The sequence below is a fragment of the Erinaceus europaeus genome, chromosome 3, assembly GCF_950295315.1.
Source record: "Erinaceus europaeus chromosome 3, mEriEur2.1, whole genome shotgun sequence".
NCBI classification, from domain to species: Eukaryota; Metazoa; Chordata; class Mammalia; order Eulipotyphla; family Erinaceidae; genus Erinaceus; species Erinaceus europaeus.
The window spans coordinates 115,988,957-116,014,560 of NC_080164.1; the positions used below are offsets into that span (position 1 = coordinate 115,988,957).

General features: G+C 40.0%; 1 protein-coding gene across 14 annotated transcripts in view; it reads right to left on the reverse strand.

The window, feature by feature from the left end:
• Window positions 1–25,604, reverse strand: part of MAPK10 (mitogen-activated protein kinase 10) — a 302,017-nt gene that overhangs the window by 105,705 nt on the left and 170,708 nt on the right. For all 14 annotated transcript variants that reach the window (XM_060187751.1, XM_060187759.1, XM_060187756.1 and 11 more), the window contains one exon: window positions 19,419–19,588. In XM_060187751.1, coding sequence (XP_060043734.1) covers window positions 19,419–19,588 — 170 coding nt within the window. The remainder of the gene's footprint in view (window positions 1–19,418; window positions 19,589–25,604) is intronic.

Genomic DNA, 25,604 nt, shown 5'->3' on the forward strand with positions numbered 1-25,604 from the left:
GCCACGAAAGCAGGATGTAGTGGGAGGGCTGTGAGAGCCAGCTGGCCAAGGAATACATTTGGGGTCAGTAAACGGGTCGTTAATGATGCCCACCAACAGGAAGAAGGTAGAGTGAGAGGGGTGAGCGTGCATTTCGTGCATTTAGGAGTCAAAACAATCTCCTGGATGAAGGCTACCATTTCTCCAGTTGTGCAAAGAAATGTCATTGTGCACTCACAAAGTGCCTGTTTTCTACCACTGTTTAAGATTCCTTGGGATATAGGTTATACGAGACTACAGTACAGAGCAAACTGTACCTGAATGGTCTTCAAGGTAGTTAAAACAAACTACTGATAGAAACAAGGAATACATGGGTGGTCTGGAGGTGGTGCAGTGGATAAGGCGTTGGATTCTCGAGGATGAGATCCTGAGTTCAATCCCTGGCAGCACGTGTACCAGAGTGATGTCTGGTTCTTTCTCTCCTATCATTTCTCATGAATCAAGAAAGAAAGAAAGAAAGAAAGAAAGAAAGAAAGAAAGAAAGAAAGAAAGGAAGGAAGGAAGGAAGGAAGGAAGGAAGGAAGGAAGGAAGGAAGGAAGGAAGGAAGGAAGGAAGGAAGAAAGAAGGGAAGGGAGGAAGGAAGGGAGAGAAAGAGAGAGAGAGAGGGAGGGAAGGAAGGAAGGAAGGAAGTAAGGGAGAATACCTGCAGGACTTACTAACCTGCAATAATCTGCTTTATCACGTGTGTCTTTTCCTGTACCTTTTTCTTGTATATTCACTCTCATTCCCTAGTTTTATCTTTTAGAGATTTGTATTGGGGGGGGGGGGCAGGCAGTGGAGCACCTAGTTAAGTGTACATTACAATGTGTAAGGACCTGGGTTCAAGCCCCTGTTTCCTACCTGCAGGGGGAAAAATTCATGAGTGTTGAATCAGGGCTGTAGGAATCTCTGTCTCTCCTTCTCTCTATCTTCTCCATCTCTCTTAATTTCTCTCTGTCTCTATGTAGTAATAAATAAGTACATAAAAAATTTTAAGATATTTTTACTGGGAGAAAAGTAAAAACTTCATAGACTGCTACAGTTAAACATTAGTGGATGGACAGAGAGCCAGAAAAGCAGAAAAGGTCATTATTCTGTTCTGGTTGGCCTTGAATTTAGAAGTAGATGATCGCCATCATGATCAAATGTTTTCCTCTATCTCATGAGGAGGGAGATTTACCCAGCATTTGAGTTTTCCCAGGAAGCATAAGAAAAATAGTGAATTTATATACAAGATTGATTGTAAAGCACAACATATAAGCTGTGTGAAGTTCAAAGGAAACAGATCACAGGTCTTTGTAGGGTAGAAAACTATTGAAAAATCATGTGTTATATACCAAATCAAATCCACTGTTCTGAGAAGCCAATAATTAAGTTAGCACCATTTCAATGAATGAGAACATACAACTTCTGGTGGCTATCTTTGTTTGTTAATATTTTTATTAGCAGACTAAGATATATAGAGAGAGTTTGAGTTAAGAAGAAATATAAGAAATAATCATGGAAAATATCAGAACAGAATGTGACATTGAACTTGAGAATTTAATAAAACCCAGCTACATGTATGTCAAGATGAATATATTGGCTTTGAAAAGCACAGCTAGTGAAGCACCTATGCAGCTAGGGATTTATTTAGTATCTTTACTAGTCCCTGCATTTTTATAACAAAAACTATAACCTGTCCCCCAGTTTACATCGTAAAATATAACTTCACTGCAGTTTCAAGATAGAAAATGAGAAAAAAACAAGTCCCATGAGTTTATGATCAAATTACTGGCAGCATGTTGTGCCAAAAATGCAATTAGTCAATTGTCTTCACATAAATCTTGTTTATGGGTCAGTAACTGATGCAAAATGTTGATGCTAAAAAGTGTGCTACTTGACACTAAATATGTTTAAATCGAGTTATTTATGAGACGATGCAAATAGTATGTTATATGCCTGCTGACACTATCAAAACACATCTAAATTATGAAATAAAACTTTGAAATACTCATTCAGAAAACTCAGACAACACTATTTGAATACAAATGATGAAACAAATTGAGTGTACTAGTCAGAAAGGGTTCATCAAGCAATGAAAAGAATATAAGCATGGAATTTAGTTCCACTGATCGCTCAGCTTTGTTCTGCTTCTAGTCAGGAGACAATATTATACTATGGCGGAAAGGTCCCAAATAATAGTAAGAAATGTATGTGATGCGGCTGGGCTGGTTCAGTGCACATAGTACTGTGCACAAGGACTGGGTTTGAGCCTCTGACTCCCCACTTGCAGAGGGCACAATTCACAAGTGGCTAAGCAGGTCTGCAGGTGTCTATATTTCTCTCTCCCTCTCTATCTTCCCCTCCTCTCTCAATTTCTCTCTGTCCTATCCAAGAAAGTAGGAAAAATGGCCTCAGGAGCAGTGGATTCATCGTGCTGGCACTGAGCTCCAGAAAGAAAGAAAGAGAGAGAAAGGAAGAAATAAATAAATAAATTTATGTGATCATTTATGCTTACAGATTCCAAAAACATATCCTGGAGTCCTAATCCCCAGTGTGAATAATATTTAGAGGCAGGCTGGAGAGATAGCTCAGTTTGTTAGAGCACTGCATTTGCATGTCTGTGGTTCCAGACGCCCTAGGTTCAACCTCCAGCTGATGACAATGCTCTGGTCTCTCTCTCTTTTGTAGAAATAAATACTTTTTAAAATGGGAGGTGGTATGTTTGGAAGGTTAATAGGTCATGAAGGCTGAGTTCTCATTAATTCAACTAGTGTCTTACAAGAGGCCCTAGAGAAAGCCCTGTTTTCTTGCAAATGAGAGACTGAATAAAAGGCACCCCCATCTGTGAGGCAGAAAGCAGACCTTCCCCAAACAAAATCTATCAGCACCTGGATCTGAGACCGCACAGACTCCAGAAGTGTGAGAAGTGAATTTCTGTTGTTGGTAAGTCACCCAGTCTGCAGCATTTTATTATAGCAGCCTGAACAAACTGACAGACACCCGGTTTGTTCTGTGTTTAAGAGAAGAACATGAACTTTAAGAAACTCTTGTTTGTGGGTGTGAGCATCTGCGAAGCCAGCATACCCAGCCAGAATTCTAGGTTCAGAGTCTGCGTGCAGAGCCAGATAGCTTCATGGCAGCTCCATCTGAGAGTTAGTTTTCACCAACAATGAGCTGCACAGCTTGAGGAAATAGCCCATTCCAAGTCAAATTATATGACTACCTTAGCCACATCTAACTAGAGATGTCGGCTTAAAACCACTGATGGAAAGACTCAGCAAGCACACACATCACTTGCCAAGCAGAAGGCCCTGATCTGAGCCTGGGTGTGATATGAAAGACCAAGGACAGCACCCAGGCAGCCAAGGGAACTCTATGGCTAGATTAAAAGTGTTTTGTTCTTTTTCCCTTCTCTCCGTTCTCCCTCCCACTATGTCTCAAATAAATAAATAATTTTTAAAAAATGGGTTCAGAGGTGGATCGGTGATATAACAATAGTAACAGCCCCTGGATTTATTCCCTGGTACCACATTTTTAAAAAATGATGACTTATAAATAGTGTCTATAGGGGGCGGCAGTGGTGCACTTGGTTGAGTGCACACCACACCATGTTCAAGGATCTGGGTTTAAGTCCCAGGCCCCCAACTGCAGGGGGCAAGCTTTATAAGCAGTGAAGCACTGCAACAGCTGTCTCTCTTTCACTCTTTCACTTTTCCTTTCTCTTCTCAATTTCTCTCTGTCCTCAAGCTTTTATGTCCAAAGTTCTAACACTTTGGACCTCTAGTTCTGCATAACTTTTAAATTCTAAACTAAAAATGTGAGGCTCAACTTGTTAATAGCAGTTAATCACTAAATTTTACAAAACCAAGGTAATAGTCACTGCATCCCTCTAACCATTGTGAAAACAGACACACACACACACACACACACACACACACCTTCAACCTACCCTATTGGATCTGTAAGCCAGTAATAACATTCAGGCATTTCATGTTTTCCAAAGGAGTAAGCCAGGAAAATGGGAGAATATTACCTTTTGTGATAAAAAAAAATAGAATATACTCATCATCTTTTCAAATAAAAATGAATTTATATGCACAGTCAGATCTAACTCACTCAAATTTGCACATACACGTAGGTATCGGCGTGCTCATACATGAACACAAAAACATACAAACATATACTCACCCACGCACATACACATCATGCAAAGACTCTTGGCTATTAGAGATGTAAAACTTGGTAATCACCTCCCAGATGCCTGAGTTCTGCCTCCTACCAGATGCACAATAAACACTTTGCAAAGTGCTAAAGCACTGTGCTTGTCAAAAGCGATTTTCAAAAGAGAAGAAAAAGCATATTGTGCAGTTCTATAAATATATGGTCTACACATCAAGACTGAATTTTTCACTAGAAGAAAGTGCTTAGTCATTGAACCTTCATTTTATTTAGACATGAGAAAAATGAGATCCAGAAAAGACAACAAATGGATCCAAAGTTACACAACTGACCTGAGACCAGATTCTACAAGACCTGGAGAGTTCAGTCACATGAAAATACATGAGTCAAGCTCTGCCTGGTTAATAGTCAAGATTTACCTGTAAGAAACATGGCAGGAACTTGCAATAAGGATGCTGCTTACAAAGAAACAGTGCTAGTATCTTACCAAAAAAATTATGGTCGGGCATCGGGCAGTGGAACATCAGGTTAAGCACACGTACTATGAAGTGCAAGGACCTGCCCAAGGATCCTGGTTTGAGCCCTCAGCTCCCCAGCTGTAGGGGCAGGGGGACTGCTTTACAAGCATTGAAGCAGGTCTTCAGGTGTCTATCTATCTCTCCCTCTTTTATCTCCCCATCCTTTCTCAATTTTTCTCTGTCCTAGCCAATAAAATGGAAAAAAATGGCTTCCAGGAGCAGTGGATTCATAGTACAGGCACCAAGCCCCAGAAATAACTCTGAGGGCAAAAAAAAAGTCCCACATTAAAATAAGATACTTGACCACTGATCAGGATACTAAGATAGACACCACATACTACAGATTGGGTGACCTACATATGTGCCCTGAACATGAGGAGATTGTGATATGGAGTCCACACATCATCTAGTGAGGAAGGTGGGAAATGAGGATTCAATGTTCACTTCATTCACTAGTTAGAGTGACTCTCTTTGGGCTGGGGAGGTGACTCAGGGATTTGCCTTAAAAAAAAAAAAAAACTTGAAATTTTGGTCCATACTCCCAGAGAGATAAAGAATAGAGAACCTTCCAATGGAGGGGGTGGGACATGGAACTCTGGTGGCAGGAATTGTATCAAATTGTACCCCTGTTATCCTACAATCTTGTTAATCATTATTAAATCCCTAATAAAATAAAATAATACTTTAAACTTTTAATTGGAAAAATGAAAGGGATGTACCAGAGAAGCACATAGGTTATTAAGGCAAAGATAGATAACCCCATGTGGAAATTGACACCCATTTTTATTGATTTCTAAGGCTCCACCTTCACTTCCTCTCTAAGCCACACCTAAGCTCAAAGGGAGCAGTGGGGGCGGTGGGGAGGGGGGAGCTTTAACAGTGAAATGAAAATTACTCATTGAAGTCATAAATTCCACACACACACACACACACACACACACACACACAAACACACACACACACACTAAAGGTCATGGGACATGTGACCAATGGAGTATTACTTACCAGTTAAAAAGACTATATTGTGTCATTTGGGACAAAATTAATGGGACTGGCAGTGATTATCCTTACTGAAGTAAGTACAGTATATGGAGAGATAGAAAGGCCAGAGCAGCCCTCAGGTACATGCAGTGTAAGGGACTGAACTCAGAACTTCAAGTCTGCAAGTTCAGAGGTCAAACACTGTGCCACCTCCAAGAACATTTGTTTAGCTCTCTTTTTGGTGTCAAGGGTAGAAGCATGCAACTCTGGTGAATCATGTGTCTATTACATAGGTGCAATCCTCGGCCAAGGATTCACATTTCCAACAAATTCCCAAGATAATCTGAAGCTGCAGGTCAAGGAGCTGCACTTGAAAAGCAGCTGATCTGAGTGTGACCCTCAGTTCAGAATCAGTGATTTGATGTGATATTAAGAAGAACAATGGTTTACATGCAGATGGCGCAAAGTGCAAGGACCGGCGTAATGATCCCAGTTCACGGCCCTGGCTTCCCACCAGCAGGGGAGTTGCTTCGCAGGCGGTGAAGTAGGTCTGTAGGTGTCTATCTTTCTCTCCCCCTCTTTGTCTTCCCCTCCTCTCTCCATTTCTCTCTGTCCTATCTAACAATGACGACATCACTAACAACAACAATCATAACTACAACAATAAAACAAGGGCAACAAAAGAGAAAATAAATATTTAAAGAAAATAAGAACAATGAATTGAAAGTCCAGCTCTCAGCAAACACTTCTCCATCTAGGTCCTAGTTTTCTAGTTGCAAAATATGCAGTTAACTTATATTTGTGGTCACACCTACAATTTTATGGATTGTAATTTATGGATTGTAATTTATGGATTGTAATTTAACTTCCTTTCAAATATCTTGGATAGTTACCATAAAACACTACAGAAATACAGACAAGGGGGCAGGTAGTGGTGCACCTGGTTAAGTGCACACATTACACAGACCAGGTTGAAGCCTCTGGTCCCCAGTCTCTTTCCCTCTCCATCTCTCCCTCCCTTTTCAATTTCTGTTTCTATCCAATAATAAATAAATACTATTTTTTAAAAGAGCAATACAAACAATAACTTAAAAATATTCAGAGCCAGGTTAAAATTTTGTGTCTGGTTCTCTCTGCACACAATAATGTAATTCACAGAAATATATATATATATATATATATTTACATTATTGTGAATTACATTATTGTGTGCAGAGAGAACCAGACACAAAGTATATATATATATATATATATATATATATATATATATATATATATGAAAAAGAGTGTTATACAGCACCACTATGAATATCTGATTCATTTTTTCCATTCAGTTAAGTATCTCTGATGTTCCATACAGTGTGTATGGTAGATGCTGGAGGAGGAGCTAGAGGAGACAGACAGTGATTGATTGCATCAGTCTAGCAGAACACAGATCCATTTATTTATCACGTCTAGTGCTGCACCATGACATTTCTTGAGAAACAACTGGCCCTAATTCATATCATGCAGCTGACCTGGACACAATTTTGTAGGATCAAACACTAAAACCCGCGTGGATTTGAAGCCAGTTCCACAAATCAGAGTCAGAGTAAGAAGAAGAACTAGCTCTCAGTTATCAGAACCAGGAACTGAGGACACATTATTTCAGAGATGGATGGTCTCCTTAGATCCATTCTCTTACTCCTTGTAGTTACAGGAACCATTTTAGACAGGAACATGACACTCAGCAGAAAATTAATTTCTCAGCTTCCCCTTACAGCCACATATAACCTTGTGATTAAGTTCAGGACAACAAGAGCAGGAGCAGAATATTTAACTTCTAGACCATATTCCAGGAGCAGGGGTGGAGAATAGCTTTTTTTTTTCTGCCAAAGACCATTTGGATATTTATAACATCATTCTCAGGCATTACAAAAGTATCAATTAAAGTTAGTGTTTAGATTCCATCTTGACTTCCCTGGGTATACCATCTCACCTCTCCAGAGCCCTACCCCTCTAGGGAAAGACAGAATGGGCCGAGAGTATGAATATACCTGCTAAAGCCCATGTCCACTGGAGAAGCAATTACAGAAGCGAGAACCCACACTTTCTGCACCCCAAGAAAGAATTTTGGTCCATACTCCCAGAGGGGTAAGTATTAGGGGAAGGTGACCAAAATGCTCTGAACTCCAATTCTATCAGAAGCAGGAGAGAGAAGAGGAGGTAAAGGGGGTGGGGGGAATAGTAGATGTGGCTTAGAAAGGAAAAGAAGGCAGGACCATAGAAAAAATGGGCTCATATATATAAATATAGATAGATATAGAAATAATAGTCCATATCTGTAACCCTGGGAGAACTATTACAGTTTCCAGTGGAGGCAATGGGGACACAGAATTCTGGTGGTGAGAACAGTGTGGAATTATACCACTGTTATCTTATGATTTTTAAGTCAACATTAATCATTAAAAAATAAAGTATTTATCACATCAAGGATATATTTTGCACTTGAATGTTTGGTCAAAGCTTTTCTCAAGTACAGACTCATCTGCCAGAGGAGTTTTAACTGGAGTTAATGTATGATCAAGGCTAGTCATTCTCTGACACATTCCATGAGTCACCCTTCTTTTATAGTATAGCACTGTTGAATGAAAAGAGTATATTATTTAAAAAAAATAAATCTTAAAATATGATCTTTAAAAAAGTTAGCATTTAATGTTGCTACAGTAAAAATATCATCGGCCTTTGCAGGACCAGACCACATGCATGCCTCTTTGGGCTGTATACAGCCCAGGGGTGGGCATCTGCCGCTCTGCTGTGGATGACAGAGAGACTTCATGTCCTGGACTTGCTTTTTCCTCTTCTCAAAAGCAGAAGTGTGACCCTCGTGGCTTTGACTGTGCATGTGAAAACAACTTTGTGACAATCCCTGTGTGTCTGAACCACTATGTAAAACAGAATTGCTCTGCCGTTTGTGGATGTTTAAGCCACTGTACTTGGTGGCTTAAACTCTTTGCTAGAATTTCCAAGGACATATTATTTTTTAAAATATATTTTTAAAGATTTTATTTATTTATTAATGAGAAAGATAGGAGGAGGAGAGAGAAAGAACCAGAAATCTTTCTGGTGCATGTGCTGCCAGGAATTGAACTCAGGACCTCATGCTTGAGAGTCCAACACTTTATCCACTGCACTACCTCCTGGACCACGCCAAGGACATATTCTATTCAATAAAGATAAGTATTGCTGGGTTCTACTGACAAGACAGAAACTGGAAGAGAACCATATCCACTTGTCTCTGGGCATCACTCAGCTGGAGATCATCAGGACAGGAAGAGAACCCCAAGTAAAACTTGAACCTCATGCCTCAACATTCCCTTTCTTCCTTTTCTTTTCATGTATCTGCCATATGTTTCTCACTCTTTTTTCAGACTCAGCCTGGCACCTGCAAGATTCCATTGCACTGGGCCAACATTTTTCACTCATTCAAAGATAAAGAGAGACACCACCACAACATTGCTTCTTTAGTCATACAGCTATGAGGTGGCATCTCAACATCTTTATTTTTATTTGCATTTCTCTAACTGTCAATAGCTTTGAGATTTATTTATTTATTTAGTCACCAGGGTAATCAGTGAGGCTCAGTGCCAGGAGTAGGAATCCACCATTTCTGGTCACCATTTTTTCCACTTTTTTTTCTTTGTGTTTTTATTTGACAGGACAGAGAGTGTTTGAGAGGGAAGGGGAGAAAGGGATCAAGATCTACTTCACCACTCATGAAGTGTTCTTCCTGCAAGTGGAGAGTAGGGGTTTGAAGCCCAGTCCTTACACATGGTGACATGTGTGCCTAACTGAGTATGCCACTGTCTGGCCCCCAGATTTGAGGATTTTTTCATAAGTCTGTTCCCCATCTGGACATCTTCTTTAGTGAAAGTTTGACTATGTCCTCTCCCCATTTTTAGCTGTTTTATTATTTTTTTTCGTTGTTGCTGCTGAGTGTTGTGAGTTCCTCATATATTTTGGCTATTAACCCATTGTTTAATATATGGTATGTATAGTATCTTTCTTTTTGGAGATGGCTTAACTGTTCAGAAGCTTTTTGGTTTGATGTGGTCCCATTTATGTTTGGTAAACCCCTCCCCCCATGTTGTTGCCTAGATCGTTCAAAGATGGTTCCAGAGCAAACATCATGGAGTGTTTTCCTCCATGCATTTGATAGATTCTCCTGTCTTTAACCTATTTGGAGTTGATTTTTGTGCATGGTGATACATGGTGGTTCACTTTTATTCATCTGTACATTTCAGCCCAGTTTTCCCAGTACCATTTGTTGAAAAGACTCTACATTTGATATTTTATGCACCCTTGTCAAAAGCTGGTTTCTGTAGGTGTGGGGGCCTTCTTTCTTTTGGGGAAAAAAGTATGTATCTACTTATGGAGGAGAGGAGAGGAGAGGAGAGGAGAGGAGAGGAGAGGAGAGGAGAGGAGAGGAGAGGAGAGGAGAGGAGAGGAGAGGAGAAGAGGAGGGATGAGATGGGGAAGAGGAGGGAAGGAGAGGGGCAGGAAGGGGAAGGGAGGGGAGGAGAGGGAAGAGGAAGGGAGGAGAGAGGAGGGAGTAGGTAGCCAGAACATCACAGGTGCTGGAATCAAACTCAGAACTTAAGAGCTAACCAAGTCCTATGCAATGCTGCTGCAGTCTCCTGGATACAATCTTTTCTTGTGTTGTAGTTAGTTATTACAATTAACTTTATTCTCATTAGTATTCATAAACTAAATGCTATGAAGGAGTTAATACAAGAAAATAATCAATGAAGCTCTGAGCTTCATCCATCTTCTAACAATAGGGCAGGATCCCTGATCCTACCTACAGGACTTTATGTCTCTATGACACAGCACACTGCCTAAAAGGAATGATCCATATTCACAGGTGATGAACAAGCTACCTCAGGAATGAGATGACTTTTTTTTTTTTGGTTCTTTCTGTATTTTTTCTTTATGTCACATTCATAGTGAGTCTAGACACTCACCATCATTTGTGTTGTTTTTTTTTAATTGTACTTTGTTTTGTTCAGCCCAGTCATTCTCCTCTTATAGTGACTGCACTCCTCACATAGACATAGCACTGGTAGTTATATCCCAAATACTTACGTCAAGGGTATCAATGACATTCATTTCTGACTTCCCAACATCATGACCCTCGTGCATTCTGCTTGAATGCCACAAACATGAATGTAGTCGTCACTGCTCTTATACTTAGATGGGAATATAGGGGATAATATTGTGTAGCGGGTCAGTATCAACTGGGCTGGTTCTGTGAGATTGCATCCAAACCTCCAGATTCTGCGAGCAGGGATACAGGGACCTGAGACATAATATCTATCAACCATGAAGGACACACAATGAAGTCATCTCATGACACCCGACTCCCAGTTCTAAGACATTCAACCTCCAGTACTTAGGAGAACTGGTCAGTAGGGTTTATAATAAATTAATCGTCTTGCTTAGTTGCTTCAACATAGAGATAACAGGCTAGAAGACATCTTGTTGTCTGACTTACTCTACTTTCTAGAATTCCTAAAAAGGACCTACTGCCTACTGTAACCTCCCCTCACATGCATGTGGTGTACAAAATCTCTACATCTGGACCCAATCTTTGGACCAGTCCTCACAAAGCAATCTGAAAAATCTTCCTGGGTTCAAGTCCCTTCTAGATTAAGTCTTCAACTTGATTATTTAATAAACTCACCTAAAATCAAGTGTGTCCTGCCCTTCAGTTAACAATGTAAACCAATGTTGTCACAATCAAAACTTTTTTCTAAAAAAAATTAGAACAATTGAGAGATGGGGGGAGGGGAAAGCAAAGCTCCAATGCCTGCAGCCATCTATTTTCTCCAGAAAGTAGAAACTAAGGCCTCCCACATGGGAATGAAGTGTAATCAGGAGCTTGGAAGGAGAGTTGTAAAAGGCCTGTGACAGCCTCCATGGGAAATGGGATAGGGAGCTGAGGAGACACATAAGTTAAAGGATTGCTAAACAGCATCAAGGGCCTAGCTGAGGATGAAGCAGAGAAACTCAGGATGGAGACAATCAGTATGATTATGTGATCCCTCCAGCTGGGATCTGCCTGCCAGCAGCAGCAAGAGGAAGAAGCCAACAGGGCTGATCTGGAGGAGGGTTTGGATAACAACAAAGAGGTAAGAGAGGGAGAGGGAGAGGGAGAGGGAGAGGGAGAGGGAGAGGGAGAGGGAGAGGGAGAGGGAGAGGGAGAGGGAGAGGGAGAGGGAGAGGGAGAGGGAGAGGGAGAGGGAAAGAGAAAGAGAAAGAGAAAGAAACGGAATCTGAGATTGCTTTTTTTAAATAATTCCCATGGTTCTAAGCCACTGAAGAGAACAGTTCATTCGGAAGGAGAATAGCAGGCTCAGAGGACAGACAAGCCTTCCAGGATCAAGGCTATGAAGAGATTCAAGGAGAGATGTTGGTATGCTTTTAAAACCCCTTCTGTTTCATTTGGTTTAATCCCCCTGCATTCTATTTACATAACACTGTGTTCTATTTACATAACCTCTGTTAACAAGCACCACCTTCCCTCCAGGGCATTGGTGGTTTAGTGGTAGAATTCTCACCTGCTCCGCCCCTCTCCTTGTCATACCCTGATTTTCACCAGTCACTTTTCTCTCCACCCTCTCTGCGTCGCATCCTGTTCCCACCCTACTGGGCTAGTATATTTATAAAGACAAGATTGTTTGTAGTTAGTTAGTTTAGTTTAGCTTAGCTTGGTATAGATTGCGCTGCGTCCTGCATGAATAAAGAGATACTGCGTACAACCCAGCCATGAGTCCTGGGTTGTCTGTTACCCGCCCGTGAAGCCAGCCCTGTGAAAACAACATAGCCCGGTGAAAACAACATATGGCGCCCGAACAAGGGACTGACATAAGCCCTGAAACAGAGACCCACACCGACGTGGGATCTAACCCGCCCATCGCCCAGATAAGTAAACTTGACTATCCATCCACCATGGGTTGCATTTCTACTTATGAAGAGGTTTGCCAAAGCCTCTACTGTTTCATTATGAGACAGTTTCTCTGTCTCTGGAACATTTTACTCTGGGCCACATTTCGGTTCCCTGACTGGGAACTTTGGTTTCTTATGACCAGGATCATAGAGCTTGGGAGTTGCACGGAGATTTCTCCTTGGACTTTCTGGATTCCCTCTCTCATGTTTCCTGAGGAAAGGGACTACATTTTGCTCCAGGCCACAATTTGGTTCTTTATGACCGTGATCATAGACCTTGGGATATGCACGGAGATTTCCACTGGGACTTTCTGGACTTCTTCTCGCATGTTTCCCATGGAGAAGGATTACTCTAATTTGAGGAGCGTTCTCCAGTACCCTGGCAGTCCCCAAGAATGGAGACATGTGGTTAGTTTTACTCTCCTGATTGGATTCTTTCTTCGATGGGAAGACACTTTTAAAAATGGGTGCCTGAAGCAATCCAGCAGGAACAGTCAGAAGCACACTAAATGGAATTTTGAAGAGCTTTTTGGACTAGGACGCCCTCCTGGGACTCTTGATGCTACATGGTGAGATCTGTTTCATAAGAGAGTGATTTGAATGACTGAATTTTTGTTTGACATTGACTTAAAAAAAAATGCTACATTGACTTAAAAAAAAATGCTAGATGCAGCCATGATTTCTAGAGACATCCAGAAATAATCCAAAAAATTGTCTTTTCCTCCTTTGATTTCTTTTTTTATGTCTTGGCATAAATCTGAAACGTTTAATCCTGAAACAGTATGAGTTATGGGTGGGGCAGATAGTGCAATGATTATGTTAATTATTCTCATGCCTGAGGCTTCTACCGTGATTCTTCTGTTTACCTTTCCACATTTTATTGAGTTTAAACTGTTTCAACAACTTTGAAATCATACTAGAAAGGACTTCCAATTATAATGGAGTTATCAATTATAGTAAACTTCTAATCTGCTACAAGTTTTGTTTGACAAGTAAGTGAATTTCAGCTGTCAAGTCTTCACATGAAAAAGCATCTACTCAAATGGAATTCCTGGAAATCCATTTGGATCCTGCTCTCTGACATCGCCTACAAGATGGAATGACTACAACACACCCCCGGAAACCAATGATGTGACCTGGCACGACCTGAAGAAACAGATTCACAGACTCCAAAGATCACTCTCTACAGAAAAGAAGAATTCTGGTGGCCGACATTCCCCATCGAGACAGACATGCAGCGTTTCATCCCTTGGCATTTTCTTCTGTGGTCAGCTACTTTGGACTGACACCTCCATCAGACTTACTGGTATACGCTGCTGTGTTTCTCAAAGACTAACTTCAGCCAATTGCCTTGAGACTTTATAGACCATGTACCCTCGCCTGCAGGCTCTGTCCCCAGAGTCAGAAAACTCCCCCTCCTTATTAGGTTATGCCCACAGAGGCATGAAGCGCCCCAAGAGGCAAGAGATGCCCACAGAGGCATGAAGCATTCCCAGAGGCAAGAAATGCTCTTTTGCCTGCTAGGCCTTGCCCTTTGAGGTAAGAAACATTCCCCTTGGCATCACACTGGTTATTGCTGCTCGCCTATTTTTTTTTCCATGTCTTATGCCAGTTCTTTTGAAAACGCCTGTACAATATAGGTTTCTGTTCACCCCACAATCCTGATACTATGGCCATTAGTTAAAAAGAAAGGGGGAATTGTTGGTATGCATGAAACCCCTTCTGTTTCATTTGGTTTAATCCCCCTGCATTCTATTTACATAACACTGTATTCTATTTACATAACCTCTGTTAACAAGCACCACCTTCCCTCCAGGGCATTGGTGGTTTAGTGGTAGAATTCTCACCTGCTCCGCCCCTCTCCTTGTCATACCCTGATTTTCACCAGTCACTTTTCTCTCCACCCTCTCTGCGTCGCATCCTGTTCCCACCCTACTGGGCTAGTATATTTATAAAGACAAGATTGTTTGTAGTTAGTTAGTTTAGTTTAGCTTAGCTTGGTACAGATTGCGCTGCATCCTGCATGAATAAAGAGATACTGCGTACAACCCAGCCATGAGTTCTGGGTCGTCTGTTACCCGCCCGTGAAGCCAGCCCTGAGAAAACAACATAGCCCAGCAAAAACAACAGAGAGAAGGATATGGGAGGAGAAGACACAGATGACAATGACAACAGTGTGACAATGTTTTCCTTGGATTTCTGATTCTTTCTACTTTTTTTCTTTTTTCTTTTTTTTTAATGTAAGAAAGGAGACATTGACAAAACCTTAGGATAGGAGGGGTACAACTCCACACAATTCCCACCACCCAGTCTCCATCCCCTCCCCTGATAGTTTTCCCATTCTCTATCCCTCTGGAAGTATGGACCCAGGGCCGTTGTGGGTTGCAGAAGGTGGAAGGTCTGGCTTCTGTAATTGCTTCCCCGCTGAACTATTAGACATCTTAACACTCCAGGCCTGTGAATTATTCAGCACCCACTCTGTCCTAAGTTTGCGCTAATTAGATATCTGCCCATATTTATAATATGTACTTGCTCAATCTTATTATTTTTTTTCTAGTTAAAGTTCCTTATTGATGAGGGCAATAATCTTTTATCTATTCAATGTTAGCCAGTAGGCTCTCGGGTACCAGTATGTGAGTTAGGAAAATGTAGCTTGACTGGGTAGAAGTGACTCCCAAGGCCACTTCTCACTTGGCGGGTGAGAAACAGCATGGAGTTCAGATATCCCAGCTCCCTCATCTGGGCACAGACTCCTCATCCATATTTCAGAGACCTAGCAGAGCCCCAAATAAAACACTTTCAATGTACTTGGCATTGGCTTTCCCTGGATTAGGATGAATGGACAAATAAATGCCTTCTATGGAAAATATCTTTAGTGCTGAAAGGTCGACGGCAGAAGAGAAACAGCATTGCTAAGAGCATCCTAAAGTCCATGTTTTTGACTAAAATAAACACACGTCAAATGAAGTGGCTCAGTTCCCTCTCTGATGGCGACTGAGACTCCTTGTCACACAGAGGACTTAAGATGCAATGGCCCAGTGCTGGATGCGTAACTCTGAATGCATAAAGATCAACTTCCTTGACAAGGTCAAGTATCGTACATAAATTTAACATATCCTGGAGTAGAAAATGGAACATAAGAATGGCAGGGCTATCACTCAAGGTTCCACACTAAAAGATGGTATTCTTTGTCCTCAGCTCCCATGTTCAAATCCATGATTAACAAGACACCACAGCCTCTATAAACAGAATGTGAGGCAGTGATGGCCCAGAAGAATGACTCTACAGAGAGAGGGCCAGCTACCTCCCCACAAGGCTTTATAAAAAACTCCTTGGGGGCCGGGCAGTAGTGCAGCACAAGGACCAGCATAAGGATCCTGGTTCGAGCCTCCCAGCTCCCCACCTGCAGGGGGGGGGGGGGTCGCTTCACGGGTAGTGAAGTAGATCTGCAGGTGTCTATCTTTCTCTCCCCATCTCTGTCTTCCCCTCCTCTCTAGATTTCTCTCTGTCCTATCAAACCACAATGACATTAATAAAAACAGTAATAATAACCACAACAAATAAAAATCAAGGGCAACAAAAGGGAAAGAAATAGCCTCCAGGAGATTGGTGTAAGCACTGAGCCCCAGCAATAACCCTATAAGCAAAAAAAATAATAACAATAATTTAAAAAGCAAAAAGCTCCTCAAGCTCTTGGTATTTTTAGTTTCAATATTTACTAACACATATCTGCTCACTTTTTTTTCTTTTTATTTTTAAAGCCACCTTATGCACAGATAGATTTGGTCTCTTCCTGAGTAAAGGAGAATTATTTCTGGGACCTTAGCACCAAGAAGTGTCACCTAGTTTTTAGCACAATTTAATTTAACTGAAGACATTGCCTCTTCTTTGTGATAAGTGCTTAGCTTTTCTAAGATGCTTTGATAGTAAAAGTTTAAGCCTCTAAATACATGTATTTGGGTGATATATTATATTTATTTTTATAGTTAGTATTTTTGTTATTTTCACCAGGACACCACTCAATTCTGGCCTATGGTGGTGCTAAGGATTGAACTTGGGGCCTCTGGGATCTTGGGCCTGAAAGTTTTTTGCATAACCATTATGTTAGCTCCATAGCCCACAGATTACTTTTTTTGTCATAATTTTTATTATTTTTGTCTGATTAGTTGCAATTAATGGTGGGCTACAAGATTGTAGGATTGCAGGGTATGGTTTCACACTGCACCCACCAACAAAATTATATGTCCCCATCCTCCTAACAAGGTTACTTTTAAAAATACAACTATAGAAGAACATTAACCCTAACAATTAAGCAGTATTTTACATCTAGCAAAATAGTACATGAGTCATACATAAATCAACTTTCTTTTCGCAATAAAAAGACTGACACACTATAAGATAGGCCTTCAGAAAAGTTGTTTAGTTAACATAAAGTGAAAATTTTTCTCTAACAGTTATTTCTCTAGTTGAGGTCATTAGCATTTGTTTGTTGATACCGGTGTTATCACTGGGGCTTGGTGCCTGCACAACTCTGCTGTTCCTGGCAGCCATTCTTTTCTTTCAGATAGAGTGTGAGAGAGAAGAGGAGAGAGAGAGGCTGACAGACAGACTATGCTAGTTATCGTAGCATAGGGGTGGGGGAACAGAGCTTTCGTGGTAGGAGTAATGTGCAACTATTACCCCTATTATAATCTTGCAAACCAATATTAAAGTACTAATTTAAAAATTAGGGTGGGGGGAGAGAGAGAGAGAAGAAATTCCCCCCCTTCAGGATTCCCTATATAGTGGCCCAGGGCCTCAGTCAGAGACACAGATAGAGATACCACAGCAATGTTCCCCCATCCATTCATAGAGCACCCTCAGTGACATGCAACAAAATTTTTTTTAATCTAACAAAATTTTTGTTATCTAACAAAGTAACTGATACTAGATACAGGTTAGGGCCTAGGGTACTGGGTACATATGTACTTGTATCCATAAGCAAGGGGAAGTTATATAACTTAAAGTAAAAGTGCTTAATATCCCTTCATGATTAAACTTAGAACTGATAAACCTAGGATCCTAGTAGAAGGGCTTAAAGAAGGCATCATAAATTCTCTTACTCATTACTAGACCTAGTAAGCTTGGCAAAACAGTATAAAGGTCCACAGAAATCAAACCCCATAAACCTAAAACCAGTTTGGATACAACGACAACTTAACAACTCTAAGAAAACTAAACTCATCAGGTAAAAAGTAAAATAAAATACATAAAATTAAAAAATAAAATAAAACAATTGGATAAGGGCAAGAGACTGGCTCACTTGATGATGGCCTTTTTGGTCAAAATCAGGCCAAGCCATCATCTGGGCCCCTAGTTAGGGGAATTCTTGAATTTCCACACAGATATAATGGAACTAGACTACTAACAGACCCCTCGCTTCAACACCACTAGTCACTTCCATCAGTAAGTCACCATAAGCTGTCTACAGGACCTTGCCTTCACTGTGGAATAGCAATGGTAGGGGCTACCACACCTTCCAAAGGGAGGTTGGGTCATCTTGCCCTGACACTTGAGGAAGACTGGTCACAACCTAGAACGTTTCCAGCTGTGACCATGGACTGTGAGCTCAGACTGATAGGGGCTCAGAGGTTACACAGGTTCCTGTGCTAAATATGAACATATATGGGTCCTGAGTCAGATTAATGGAGTAAACAGTGAATTTTATTCATAGATTTTCTTCAAGTTTGGGAGCTATTCTGCCCTAACCCAACTTTCTAGTTCTATTCTCAGCTTTGACACCAACTTCCCAGATAATATATTTGTCTACCTCCATGTTAGCTATCAAACTCAAGCAAAAAAAGAAAAAGAAAAAGAAAATCATGGGCTCCTAGGAACATACCTAAAATAGACTTTCTCTCTTCTTTCAACTGTAAGGTCCCTATTCTCATCTGCTCTGTTCCTACTTTTTGGTTCCTGTTCATTACTCATTTTGTACTGCTTTATATCTCTTTCTGCCACCAAGCTGCAGATGCTGAATTCCCTTGGCAGACAAACTCACCAATATATCCTGGAACCTCAACTTTCCAGAGCCCTAACCCAGGAGGAAAAATATAGAAACAGTCTGGGGGTATAGATCAACCTGCCAACATTCATGTTCAGTGGAGAAACAATTACAGAAGCCAGAACTCCCACCGTCTGCACCCCATAAGGACCCAGAGAGAAAAGAGGAAAAAAGAAAAGACATTTGGAGATAGTCAAATAGGTGTAGCTGTAACTTAGAAAGGAAGAGAAGGCAAGATCTTAGGGAAAAAAATGGGCAAATATACATAAGTATAGACAGTTATAGAATTAATATTCAACTCAAATCTGAAACCTTGGGAGAATGAAGGGAATGGAGATTCAGAACTCTAGTAGTAGGACTGGTGCAGAACTATAGCCCTCTTATCTTTGAATTTTGTAAATCAATATTAAGTCACTAATAAAATTTTTAAAAAGTCTTTTGTTCCCCTGGTTTCTCTAAAATGTGTAAGGGTTTGTGTGTATGTGCAGTAAAACAAAACACCCCCCCCCCAAAAAAAAATGTTAACTAATCCTATTGTTAGCTAATGGGTAATGATTCACAAATTAATGCTCCCAATTTTATTCTCTAAAGTAGGATGTATTCCCCCCTACCAACTCATGCTAATTATTTGTTTCTGTGTTTTGCAGCTAGTCAACATACACAGCATGTTCCCTTGCAAAATATAACTTAAATGCATTACACTTACCAAACTATTCCCTGAGCCCCAGAGCCAATTGGCTTTAGATTCTGGTAGCGCTTGAGAACTGTGAAGGTTGAGTCTCCCACTTCCACACTGTAAAACTGGTTGTCAACTTTGCTTTTGCTCATGTTGTAATGTTTGGCAATATATGACACATCCACTTGTTTATCAAATCCCTGTGAAAAAAACAACGAAAACATGAGACAAGTGAACAACCAGAATAACAATGAGACCTAGACAAGTTTGTGGTTAGAATGATTGCTACTATTAATGAAGAAATGCTATGCATACTTGCCATGTAAAATATTTTGGGAGTAAAAGTGCTTAAAATGCAAAGAAAAAATGTTTTCAATATTATACCTACATGTAGTAGAAAATATTAGACTTATCTTTTCTAAATTTTCGTTTTCATCACCTGTTCCTTACCACCCCAAGCAAAGTTCTTCAGGCAGAAAGAGAGAAACAGAGATGACCAGACAGAGGGAAAGATGGAAGATACTACAGCACAAAAGCTTTCCCCAGTACGGAGTGTGCTGGCTTGAACCTAGGTCACTGACAGGTGAACTATCTAGGAGGCCTCTTTTCTGAAATGTTTTATGAAAAACATTTAAAATTTTAAAAGCTATCTTTAAAAGGTTTATTATTGGATAGAGAAAGAGAGAAATGGAGAAGGGAGGGGATATAGAGAGGGGCAAGAGACAAAGAGACACCTGCAGCCCTGCTTCACCACTTGTGAAGCTTTCCCCCTGCGGGTAGGGACCAGGGGCTTGAACCCAGGTCCTTGTGCACTGTTATGTGTGTACTTAACCAGGTGCACCAGTCATTATAGAGCAAATATCTGTTGAGCACATTTATCCCAGAGACCACACTACATTCTTCAGAGATGTGACCTCTGATCTTCATTATAATAATGTATCAGGAAGATTCAGAGATTTTTTTGAAAGAGCTGAGATATAAAATAATGTATAGCTTTAATTTTAAAAACATATATATGAGTAGAGTGGACTTTCTCATTCTCAAGAAAAAACAAAAATTTTGAACAATTTTAGTTCAAATAGACATTCTTCTGAAACCTGCCACTTTCTTAGTCTTTGGAAGCTTAGCTTTTAAATATTTCAAATGTTCTATCATTTTCTTATTTTTAAGAGCTGGATAGGGAGCCAGCACATTCCCACAATACTTGAAGAATAGAGTGGACAGGACCAGATGGTAACTAACCCAGAGAGCACACACTTGCCTACGTGAAAAGACCTGGGTTCAAGCTCCCAGCCCCAACCTACAGGGAAGAAGCTTCAGGAAGCGTCTCTTTTACCGACAAAATGGCTGCCAGAAACAGTAAAATGACACAGTCACTGAGCCCCAACAATACCCCCCCTTTTTTTTTTCTTTTACATATTAGGTTGTTTGGATGGAAGGTGGAAAGTTTAGGTAGTATGCAAATAATAGCAAGAAGTCTGAAATCCAGGAGGCAGTCAGTGAAACATAGAACTGGAAGAGTACCCAGTATTAGGCCAATGTAAATCTATTCCAGGTGTCTACACCAGCGTTTAGAAACTAGATTATAGGTATACATAACAACAGAAACAAGAACGTTGTCATTGAAATGGTCCCTACCTTAACCATAGTACCCAGATCTACTCTTCACAGTGCAGACCATTTCTACTCTAGACATTTTAGTTGTAGTCTACTTAGTATACTTGCTCTGAGTCTTGGGTAAAATTACAGGGCACCTTCCAGGAGTATATACAATTGCTGGGAAGGGATGCTTTACCTCATTATACACTTTGACTAACTTGACCCATGTGAATAGTAAGACTGAGTCCTTCAGTCTGGATTGGCAGGGTCACTCAGGCATTTGAATTTGAAGTCTGGGATAATCCTTGTCCTAGCAAGGACTCTGGTTTCCCATTTGTGTGTGCTACAGCAATTGAATTTTATACTTCAGACAGTTATAAAGGATGTTCCCGGGGCTGGGTGGTGGCACACCTGGTTGAGTATACATGTTACAATGTACAAGGACCCAGGTTCGAGCCTCCAGTCCCCACGTGCAGAGGGAAAACTTTGCGAGTGGTAAGCAGTGCTGCAGGTGTCTCTCTGTCTCTCTACTTCTCTATCTCCCCCTTCCCTCTCAATTTATGGTTGTCTCTATCCAATAAATAAATAAAGGTTAAGAAAAAAAATTTTTAAATGATGTTCCCTGGTGCAACTAAAGGCACATTGTTTCTGCAGCATGATAAGAGTTTTAGTTTCTTCTTAAACATTGTTTAATTAAACTTTTTTTTGTTATCTTTAGTTTTTGGATAGAGACAGAGAGAAATCAAGCAGGAAGAGAATGTTAGAGAGGAAGAAAAACAGAGAGACACAGCACTGCTTCACGACTTGCAAAGACTAGGGGGGCTCAAACCGAGGCCCCTCTGCATTGTAACATGTGCGCTCAACCAGATGCCACCAAGTCAGCTCCCCACCTTTCTAAAAAATAAATTTTACTCAGTGACCTTTTCTTTCTACTTCGGAGCATAAGATTTAAAAAATTCTCTAAAATCAACTGGAAGCTATTATAAATAGTAAGCAGTAATATAGGTAACAGCATCAGAAATATTCATAACTAGCTTTGATAGCAAATATGTTGTATTAAATATGTTGTATTATTTCCTTGATTTTTATCTGTGCCTCAACCTTACAAACTGAGATCATGTTGGCATAAGCTCAGAACAGATTTACTGTAGTACATTTTATCCCTAATTAACATGTAGTCATACTTGTCATTGGAAACTTTTCTCTATGAAATCTTACTAATATGCTAGTAAGCATGCATTATGAATGCTAACATTTTTTTCCAGTTACTTGTTTTAGTATTTCCATAGATCCAGTCATATAAAACAAAGAGAAGATCCAGCAGTTCATATTGGAAAAGCCATGAGTGGTCAATAGTTTAAGACAGAAATACAGAAGTTTTTAGAATCAGAATTTCCTAAGGATCTTGGAAAATACAAACTGGTTAGTCCCATTATAAAGTTTCTAATTTCACTGGGCAGGAAAGAAACCAGAAGTTTGTCTTTCTGATAAGCTCCATGCTTTGAGAACCATGATCTCAGAGAATACAGATGTAAAATTTCACCAACCAAAGGGAGGCCAATATTGTTCAAAATAATAATAATCTATAAGTCTATTCAATTTATTCAAATGATTTTTAAAAATAACTCATTCCTCACCTGAATATTAAATGACCACAATTATTTTTTCCCTTTCTGTTTTATTTGATAGGACAAAAAAAAAAGAAATTTAGATGGGAAGGGGAGATAGAGAGGGAGAAAGAGAGACACTTACAGACCTGCTTCATTACTCCTGACGAGACCCCCTGCAGGTGGAAAGCAGACCTAGGTCCTTACACATGGAAACGTGTTTGCTCAACCCACTGTGCCACCACACCCAGTCCCTGACAGCAATTCTTTCTTTTTTTTTTAATATTTATTTATTTATTCCCTTTTGTTGCCCTTGTAGTTATTACTGTTGTTGTTATTGATGTCATTGTTGTTGATGTCGTTGTTGTTGGATAGGACAGACAGAAATGGAGAAAGGAGGGGAAGACAGAGGGGGAGAGAAAGATAGACACCTGAAGACCTGCTTCACTGCTAGTGAAGCGACTTCCCTGCAGGTGGGGATCGGTCCTTGTGCTTTGTGCCACGTGCACTTAACCCACTGCACTACTGCCCGACTCCCGACAGCAATTATTTCTATGTGACTGTAATAGAATTTTCTCTGAAAAAATTCAAAGCAAGCTCATTTACTTCCCAAATCCCACTTGTCAAAAGAAAAAAGTTTTTTAACTAATGGAAAAAAAAAAATTGCAGCCTATGGTAGTTCAGTAAGCAATAAGAAAATCTGAATGTAATCTGTTCTGTAAAAAGAATGCAATTTCTACAACCCCAGAAGAAAAGGCCATGTGTGATGAGCCTCTGTAGTGAGTTCAGTTGCTGGCCTCTAGTTATGGAGTTGGCCATGAAAAATAACCCATATGACTGTTCTTATCCTAAAGATATCCAAGGCCCTAACTGACTTTTGCTCATACTTAACAATTTATATTCCACAAACATTCCCTCCCCATTGTGATTTGTTCATCACTGTCCTGTGTTATGGCCAATCACTTAGTGAGCAGGAAAGATTGAGGTTTAAGAATTTTTAGAGGTTAAGCTTCCTTAGTTTCTTTTGAATGATGGAGTTGAAAATAGCACATAGTCTGGATGAAGTTTGTACTTAATAGCCATGGAACACTGAGCAAGTCATTTTGTTCTTTCATTCATTTATTATTTATATTCTGTGTGGTTCCAGAAAGGATTTGTGAAGCTCACAGTAGAAGACAGAGGAACAATAAAACCATTAAATCTAGTTTTAAGGATGTCAAATAAAGCAGGCTGGGAGATGACAGTTTTACTCAAAGACTTAAATTATGAATATCTACTGCCTTGAGCACAAAACAATGCCAGACTTCAAGAAAGCCCAAGGAAAAAAATAATGACAACAACAAAACCAAACATACTAAGTGGTGATTTCTGATTTACTGATTTCACAGATTATATCATAACAGTTCATAGAAAAGGTAAAACATTTTTAGAGTTTAAATCCAAGAAAAAAATACATTTGATAGTTCATCCTATAATAACTTTGGGATAGAACAACAATGAATCTAATATTTGAAATCACTGATGAAAAAAATGTTTCTTAGTATTTCTTTGATATGAATTCTCAAAAAGGCAGTGGGAAATAGAAAGGTGAATTTGAATGAAGTGCTTACTTATTTAAGCTAAATGTGATATTAAGTTAAACACATTTAACATGAACAAAAAATGAGGAAAGTGGCATATATACAGAACTTTAAACTGGCTCAAAGTTTTAGAACTATTAATTTTCGGTGCCAATTAATATGAGTTGAGCCTTGTCCAACTCAAAAACATATTTTAATAACTCATTTACTAATTCAAATAAAATAATTTAGAATAGTGATAAGACTTCTAGTAATAAAGTGAGCTAAAGAATAGAGCTTTACCGGGAGTTCGGCAGTAGAACAGTGGGTTAAGTGCACGTGGCGCAAAGCGCAAGGACCAGTGAAGGATCCTTGTTCGAGCCCCCGGCTCCCCACCTGCAGAGGAGTCACTTCACAGGCTATGAAGCAGGTCTGCAGGTGTCTATCTTTCTCTCCCCCTCTCTATCTTCCCCTCCTCTCTCCATTTCTCTCTGTCCTATCCAGCAAAAACTACAATAAAAAAACAACAAGGGCAACAAAAAGGGAAAATAAATAAATAAGTATTAAAAATAAAAGAAGCCCTCAGTTCCAGTGCTGTGAAGGGAAAAAGAAAAAATAAAAAAAAAGAATAGAACTTTACCAACAACAAAAGTCCTGGACCAGATGGCTTCACAAATGAATTCTACAAAACTTTCAGGAAACAGTCCGATACTTCTTAAGCTTTTCCATAAGATTGAAGAAACAGGAATACTCCCTTCCACCTTCTATGAAGCCAACATCACCCTGATACCAAAAGCTGATAGGGACACAACAAAAAAGGAAAACTACAGACCAATATCTCTGATGAACATAGATGCCAAAATAGTAAACAAGATCTTCGCCAGCCAGATACAGCAACATATCAAAAAGATTGTTCATCACGACCAAGTGGGATTCATCCCAGGAATGCAAGGCTGGTTCAACATCCATAAGTCAATCAATGTCATTCATCACATCAATAAAAGCAAAGCCAAAAACCACATGATTATCTCAATAGATGCAGAGAAAGCCTTTGACAAAATCCAATACCCATTCATGCTCAAAACTCTACAAAAAATGGGAATAGATGGGAAATTCCTCAAGATAGTGGAGTCTATATATAGCAAACCTACAGCCAACATCATACTCAATGGACAGAAGCTGAAAACATTCCCCCTCAGATCGGGGACTAGACAGGGCTGTCCACTGTCACCGTTACTCTTCAACATAGAATTGGAAGTTCTTGCCATAGCAATCAGGCAAGAGAAAGAAATCAAAGGAATACAGATTGGAAGGGAAGAAGTCAAGCTCTCACTATTTGCAGATGATATGATAGTATACATAGAAAAACCTAAAGAATCCAGCAGAAAACTACTGGAAGTTATTAGGCAATATAGCAAGGTATCAGGCTACAAAATCAATGTACAAAAATC